General features: G+C 47.2%; 1 protein-coding gene across 2 annotated transcripts; it reads right to left on the bottom strand.

Annotated features, from left to right (window-relative positions):
- Positions 1-968: 968 nt before the first annotated feature.
- LOC110364009 (AT-rich interactive domain-containing protein 3A-like) lies at positions 969-7,553 on the bottom strand. 2 transcript variants are annotated; one of them, XM_065044717.1, is made up of 4 exons: positions 7,328-7,553; positions 6,246-6,372; positions 6,014-6,102; positions 969-1,160 (listed from the first exon to the last, which is right to left on the bottom strand). In XM_065044717.1, exons 2-4 carry the CDS (start codon positions 6,307-6,309, stop codon positions 1,089-1,091), a joined length of 225 nt encoding a protein of 74 aa, XP_064900789.1. In that variant the 5' UTR covers positions 6,310-6,372; positions 7,328-7,553; the 3' UTR covers positions 969-1,088. The 2 variants fall into 2 exon arrangements, with proteins under 2 accessions (XP_064900789.1, XP_064900788.1); XM_065044716.1 differs by having other exon boundaries at positions 7,324-7,458.
- Between the last annotated feature and the right edge of the window lie 290 nt (positions 7,554-7,843).

The following is a 7,843-nucleotide window of genomic DNA, read 5'->3' as shown; positions in this document are numbered from 1 at the left end:
TAAGCAGTATGCACTGTTCACAGATGGATCCTGCCGACTTGTAGGAAAATATCGAAGGTGGAAATCTGCTGTTTGGAGTCCCACACGACAAGTTACAGAAGCCACTGAAGGACAGGGTGAATCCAGTCAATTCGCAGAAGCAAAAGCCATCCAGCTGGCTTTGGACATTGCTGAACGAGAGAAGTGGCCAATACTTTATCTCTATACTGACTCATGGATGGTAGCAAATGCCTTGTGGGGGTGGCTACAGCAATGGAAGAAAAGCAACTGGCAGCACAGAAGTAAACCCATTTGGGCTGCCACACTGTGGCAAGACATTGCTGCTTGGCTAGAGGGCCTGCCTGTGAAAGTTCATCATGTAGATGCTCATGTGCCTAAAAGTCGAGCCACGGAGGAACATCAAAACAACCAACAAACAGATCAAGCTGCTAAGATTCAAGTAGCTGAGGTGGACTTGGACTGGCAACATAAAGGTGAACTTTTCCTAGCTCGGTGGACCCATGATGCTTCAGGGCATCAAGGTAGAGATGCAACATATAAATGGGCTCGCGATCGAGGGGTGGACTTAACTATGGACACTATTTCACAGATTATTCATGAGTGTGAAACTTGCGTCGAAATCAAATAAGTGAAACTGTTAAAGCCTCTATGGTATGGGGGGCGATGGTTAAAGTATAAGTATGGAGAAGCTTGGCAGATTGATTATATTACACTTCCACAAACACGTCAAGGTAAGCGTTATGTACTTACAATGGTGGAAGCGACCACTGGATGGTTGGAAACATATGCCATACCTCGTGCTGCAGCCCGAAATACTATCTTGGGCCTTGAAAAGCAAGTCCTTTGGCGACACGGTACGCCAGAAAGAATTGAATCAGACAATGGTACTCATTTCAAAAACAGTATTATAAACAATTGGGCCAAAGAACATGGTATTGAGTGGGTATATCATATTCCATATCATGCACCAGCCTCTGGGAAAATTGAAAGGTACAATGGTTTGCTAAAAACTACACTGAAGGCACTTGGTGGTGGAACCTTTAAAAACTGGGATTCACATTTAGCAAAAGCCACTTCGTTGGTCAACACTAGGGGATCAACCAATCGAGCTGGGCCTGCCCAATCCGAAATTCTTCGTATTGTAGAAGGAGATAAAGTCCCTGTAGTACACAAGAAAAACATGTTAGGAAAGGCAGTCTGGGTTATTCCTGCCTCAGGCAAAGGCAAGCCCATTCGTGGGACTGTTTTTGCCCAGGGACCTGGCAGCACCTGGTGGGTGATGCTTAAGGATGGAGAAGTTCGGTGTGTACCTCAAGGGGATTTGATTTTAGGTGAAAATATTCAATACTGAACTGCATGATGTGAATTGCCATACTAACAGTATTTAATAAGTGTCTTCCCGATCAAGACAGTGATGATGAAACCAGAGCTAGCTTCTTCAAGTGGCGCCTGACAACTTCTTCGAAGTTGATGTCTTTAACCCACAAACAGTGGTCATGAGATGCACTTGTACCATTTTTCCTGCCCTGGGAGACTGTTGTGACAAAATGAACTTAATGAACTTTTCAAAGGATGGTCCACTGATTAAGATTAATTACTCCTGTGTATATATGTACATATGTATATGCATATATAGTAGTAGTGATTTATTAGTTTGTATTGATAGATTGTATTGATAAGGTTTAAGTATTCAGTGAATGGCATATTATAAGGGGTGGAATGTTCTGGTTTTGTTAAAAAACAAGTTTCTCTTTTAGTGAATTTTGCCTGTCAGCTAAAGCCTTCATATTAGCTGCATTTTCCTGGAGAACCAGACACATGTTTTGGTAAACATAGCAATGGAATGCAAACTTATTGATAAGAATGGATGGACATCTCGCGAGAGGGGCAACGAGAAACCGGTGACCAAGAAACTGACCAACTGTGTATAACATTCCATTCACGTGAATACTTCATATAAAAGTGGGAGATCACGAGGATCTCGTCCCTTTGCCCTTTTTCCTTTTGCTTATGGCCGACATTAGGAGAGGACCTCGCTAGTCGTCCCTGCGAACTGAGGCCTAGTGAGAGACTGAATCCAGCTCCGGTTGGCTGCAGAGTCTAATCCAGGACTTTGGTTGCCGGCTCTGCAGTTGCTGAGACTTTCAAGATTGGTTTTGTATATTTTGTATTATTTTATCTATTCTTATTGGTAGCAGTAGTAAAACATTGTTAATTTTTTCCAACTCTCTTCTCTCTGTCCTTCTTTCCCTCCCGATTGCCTGTCCTTAGTGGGAATGGGGGAGAGGGAGGGGCAAAAGGGGGAAGTTGGGGGGGAGGGGAGGTTAACAATACATCTGCCAGGGTTTTATTGTCACCCCGCAATCTAAACCCTCAACAGTCACACATACCACCCGCAGCACTTGTCTGGTTCAGCAGTTCATTTCCTTTAATAGATATCTAGAGTAATGTGGCCATGGTGGGAGTACTGGGGGAAGCCTGGCAGCACTGAGCCCCAGCCCCCCCATGCTGTGGTAGAGTTGAGCTCACCTGCTTGGGCACCCAGGGGTGTGAGTGTGTTGGGGAGGCTCCTGTCTGGCCCCAGTGAGGTAGTTTGGAGTGCCTGGCACAGTGCCCTCTGTCTCCCTGCCCCTTGGCTGGGGACCCTGGCATCCAGGCAGTCTTTGGTATTGGGAGGGGCCTCTCTGCCCTGCCCCCACCAACAAGCTCCTCCCATTGCACAAACCCCACCCCCTAGTATTAAGCCTCACCAAGCCCCACCTTCTTAAGCTCCACCCCCACCTAATAAGCTATCACATCTCATCTCCAGCAGTCTCACTAGTTTTCCCAGTATCTACCCCTCAGGGGGACCTGGGGGGCTGAGGTGCTCCCAGCACAGGGTGGCTAGGGAGCACTCATGACCCTGAGGGTGTCTCAGGGTGGGGGCAGTGAGCCTAGGCAGCATAGAAGTGCTGCATAGGGGGGTCTGCAGCGTATAGGGACTACAGTCTATACGGGCTGCACTGTGTAGGGGCCACACTGCAATGAGGGTGTACAAAGGGATGTATATGTGGGCACCAAGGGTGTTTATAGGGAGTGCAGCATGTGTATAGGGGATGTAGTGTGTAGGGGAAGCAGCACATGCACCAAGAGTGTGCATAGGGAACTCAGTGTGCATAGAGATGTGTATAGGGGAGGCAGTGTGTAGCAGATGCAATGTGTGCATTGAGAGTGTGGCAATGTAGAGAATGCAGTGTGTGCATTGAGGCATGCACAGAGGCTGCAGTGTGTAGGGGATGCATCATGTGGGGCCTGGGTGTGCCCCAGGCAGCAGGGCAGGCAGGAGCTATATGGGGGAGTCATGTGGGGCAGCACCTGGGAAGAAAGGTGCATGTGTCAGACGGCACGCACACAGAAGGGGCCCCACACACAGGGGTAAGGGACAAAAGGGCCCACATGGGTGCTCACAGCCTTGCACTGACACAGTTCACTATTGCAGCAAGAGGTACCTTCTGGTTCCCTCTCCTGCCTTGCCAGTTCCCATGGCTCAGACTCCCAGGCCCTGGGGACCCCCAGCTACTTTTGAGGTGGGGAGGCACCTCTCCTATGGTGAGGTGCTGGCAGGAGTGTGGCTGTGCGAGGGGGGGTGGAAGCAGTGGGTTTGGAGCATGCACAAGGTTCGGCCAGCTCTGGGTGCTCCTTCCTTGCATTAAAAGGATTAATTTGGCAGAAACTAAACCCCCTTGAGTTCCAGCTTGTCCTCAGTATATTACTAGGGGCTGGGGACGGCTGAGCTTAGCTTCTGAGTGATACCAAATTAAACCAAAATGATGTAATTTATAAATGTAGGAATAGTTATATTTATGCAGTCCTAAAATTACATTTTGCCCTTTGAAGGCAACCACGAGGCTGATGTGGCCCATGGTGAAAATGAGTTTGACACCCCTGATTTAGGTGGAGCTTGAGTGTCTCTAGTCAAACATACCTTTGTTATCTATTGGTGTAAAATTCTCTCACTTCAGTTTTAAAGGTATAGACGTAAAAGAATTCAGAGAGCATGCTCAAGGGAGTATGGAGGCATGTAGCTTTTGGGATGGAGGTGTGTTTTGGTATTATAATGAGCAAAGTTCATCCACAGGACAAATTTCACCACAACTGCTAGCTCAGCAACTAGCATTTTGGATGGAATAGAATATTTTGTCCTACTTGACAGCAGCTATATGCACAGTACCATCTAGTTCCTGTACCTGACTCGTACACAGAGCCTGGACATGGTATCTCCACACTGCTCCATCCTCCATTGTCCTTGGTGCCAGTACACTGAGCTCCCCCAATGTGTGAACATCTAGGATGCAAGCCAGGTTGTGGGGCTGGGGGGAGGGGGGCAACCAGCGCAGAGCAGGTTCCTTGCATGCTGAGCAGCTGCCTTATGTGCTGAGGATGTGGATATAACTTCGATAATTAGTTTCAATAATTTGCCTCCTCAGTAATTATTCCACAATCGAGTGCCAGGTTCGCTGGGGGCCAGCGAGCGAACAGGATGCCTGGGGAGCAAGAGCAAGGAGGTTAGGGCAAACTCAGGGTTGAGGGCTCTGCTCTCTTGTTCCCCAGCACCCAGGCTGGGGAGGGTGGGACCAGCACCCCTGGAGACTCCAGTTTCCCCCAGGCCACTCTCCCCATGACCCTCAGTGCCTCCCCCAGCCCAGCTGCTCTCACCCATGTTGGGTAGCCCACGGGGTGGCCTGGGACCATTTTGCTGACAGCCCCACATGCTGATTAACCCTGACCTTTCCAGCTTGTCAAATATTTATGTCTTGAAGGAAAAGCCATCGATTTTAACTGGGGGTGTCTCAGCAAGGCAGGCAGGGAACTGGGGGGTATGAGGTGAGCTGCTTAGCCAGGTAGGTGCATGCCAGAACCCCAAAGAAGCCACTGCTCCAGCAAAGCAGCCCAATGCCCCACTCTGCACCTAGCCAACCTCTGCACCCATCTAGAGACCCTCTAGGAACACCAGCATCAGGGTGACCCCAAATTCAAGCCCTTGCTGCAGGATCCCATGAAGGGGGATAACCCCAGGTGCCTTTTTGCACCTCAGCCTGAGTTCATCCATCCATCCATCCATCCATCCATCCATCCATCCATTCATCCATCCATCCATCCATCCCCTACTTTGGCCCTCCTGGGGGCCAATTTCCAGCCTCGTCGATCCCCTCCTTCACCTGCTCCCTCTCCCCAGGCCCTGCCACTTAATTACAATGAATTTTATAGTAAAGACATCAGACTGAAGGAAGGACTTGTTGACAAGGTGTCAAGGGTTTTGATTGCAGGGTGACAATAAAACCCTGGCAGATGTATTGTTAACCTCCTCTCCTCCCCCCCCTTCCCCCTTTTGCCCCTCCCTCTCCCCCCTTCCCACTAAGGACAGGCGATCGGGAGGAAAAGAAGGACAGAGAGAAGAGAGGTGGAAAAATTAAAGATGTTTTACTAATGCTACTAATAAGAATAGAGAAAATAATACAAAATATACAAAACCAATCTTGAAAGTCTCAGCAACTGCAGAGCTGGCACCCGAAGTCCTGGACTGGACTCTGCAGCCACCTGGAGCTGGATTCAGTCTCTCACTAGGCCTCAGTTCTCAGGGACGACTAGCAAGGTCCTCTCCTAATGTCGGCCATAAGCAAAAGGAAAAGAAGTAAAGGGATGAGATCCTCGTGATCTCCCACTTTTATATGAGGTATTCACGTGAATAGAATGTTATACACAGTTGGTCAGTTTCTTGGTCACCTGTTTGTCGTTGCCCCTCTCGTGAGATGTCCATCCATGCTTATCAATAACTTCACATTCCATTGCTATGTTTACCAAAACATGTATCTGGTTCTGCAGGAAAATGCAGCTAATATGAAGGCTTTAGCTGACAGGCAAATTCACTAAAAGAGAAACTTGTTTTTTAACAAAACCAGGACACCAGGCAGTGGCTATAAGTTATTGGATTTCCCAGATGCAATTACACAGGCCAAGTGGCCCTTCTATTTACCTGTGTAGACAACTCCATTATTTCTATTGACATGTTGATACTGCTAATGCCGTTGTTGGACAGCTTCAATGTGGTCTCCTGTCTGTCATCTGGGGAAAGGAAATACCAATATGAGCTTTAAGAGGAACAGAAACAAGAACCTGCCCAAGAGAAGCTTGACCCCAGCCTCTCTGGGCAGCCCTGGGGTGCCAATGGATGAGGTGATCCAAGCGGGGGAGTTGCATCCCATTACCTCGGTTGGAGATCTTGATGTTCACGGGGAACTTGGAAGCCATGGCCGGGAGGCTGTGCTGCATCACGTGTTGTACCAGCTGCTGCTGCTCCTCTGCTGTCAGGGCCACCTTCTTCTCCAGGAGTTCCTGTTGGAACAAATAAAGGACTCTGCACTCCGATTCAATGTGAATCACGCTAGAGCCATTTATTACAGAAACAAGCCTCCTTATATATGCAACTATTCTCTGGGATGCATGCTCCAAGCATGCATGTCTAATTGAATCAACATCTGCTAAAAGCCCAGACAATGCTAAGGAGGTGGCATTAGTCTGTTTTGCTAACCAACATCCTAATTTGTTAAGCATATTCAAAGTGTTTGCTACTGCAACTCCAGGCGCAAAAATGGAGGCCAATACAGTTTTGCCCAGTCCCCAAAATTCTATATTATCCTTGCAATCTTTGTCAAAGGCATGAATTCTTTTTCCTCTTTTATGCATTAAAATGGCTGATGTGTTTGGAGATAATAAGGTTAATCTCCCTAAAGAACATGGCCCTCCTTTTATGTGGGAAGGAATCCCTTGCCAGGCTCTATCACCATAAATTAAAAATATTCCTGTGAGCAATTTCAAAGGGGTGTTGGTGGCCTTAGATACATTGGGACTGGTATAATTACACCAAAAACTCTGATTACAATATACAGCTGATGAGGTGTTTATCACTTGCATGAAAGAGGTACTTTTTCCTGAATAATTGAAATATAAACAAAAATCCATTTTTACTGATCCTAGTAACTCAATTTCTTGGGGTTCCAAACCACCTTGTTGTAGGTCTATGACCCAGCCGTCCCAATTATTTGTCACATTTTGACCACCAGCCAGCTGCCTCTTGTTTTCAGGGATAGGCCAGGTGTCTAGTGGAACACCAACCAAACATGTTGAGAAAAGATTGCTCAGAGATGCAGTAGCTAAACAGATAGAGTCTTGTCCTGTCATGTTGGCTAAAGTTGTCAAAACATTAGTCTTTGGTTGAGAGAGAAGCCAAAAAGCATTGCTTATGTCCAACAATACTAGGACGATGCTTACTACACATTGTAATACCTACAACATGGTTGACATGCTGTACAGATGATCAGAGAGGCTACGTTACATTGTCCCAAAGGGTTGGGACTAGTCAATTGTGTATCACCCTCTGTTGTTGTCGTCTAGCTGTATGTCAGGTAGCAAATTGGTTTCACCACCAGGTGCCGCTGCTTCTTCTTCAGCTGTTGGCTTGAGCTTCTTCAGGAATGGTCTGACACAATGTGCAGGCACCCACTGCAAACCTTGATCTGTAACGACACAAGCATAACCTCGACCCCATGTTATCAACTCATGTGGCCCTTCCCATTGGCCATTAACTAGTGATTTGACCATAACTAACGTAGGTTCTTTCTGATTTAGCATGTTTTTGGGTCATACTTGCAAAGTGTTTCGTCACAGGGGGAATTTGGGCTGCACCACTTAGATATAAGTGATTCATCACATACAATGCCTTTGACAATCGGTTTTGTGGTGTTTCCCCTACTTCCTCCCCTTTTTGTTTTTGCAAAAAACGTTTCAGAATCAGATGTGTGCATTC

Source organism: Columba livia, chromosome W, assembly GCF_036013475.1.
Source record: "Columba livia isolate bColLiv1 breed racing homer chromosome W, bColLiv1.pat.W.v2, whole genome shotgun sequence".
NCBI classification, from domain to species: Eukaryota; Metazoa; Chordata; class Aves; order Columbiformes; family Columbidae; genus Columba; species Columba livia.
Note: the sequence above shows the minus strand (reverse complement) of the source record. Positions and strands in the feature narration are given on the sequence as shown.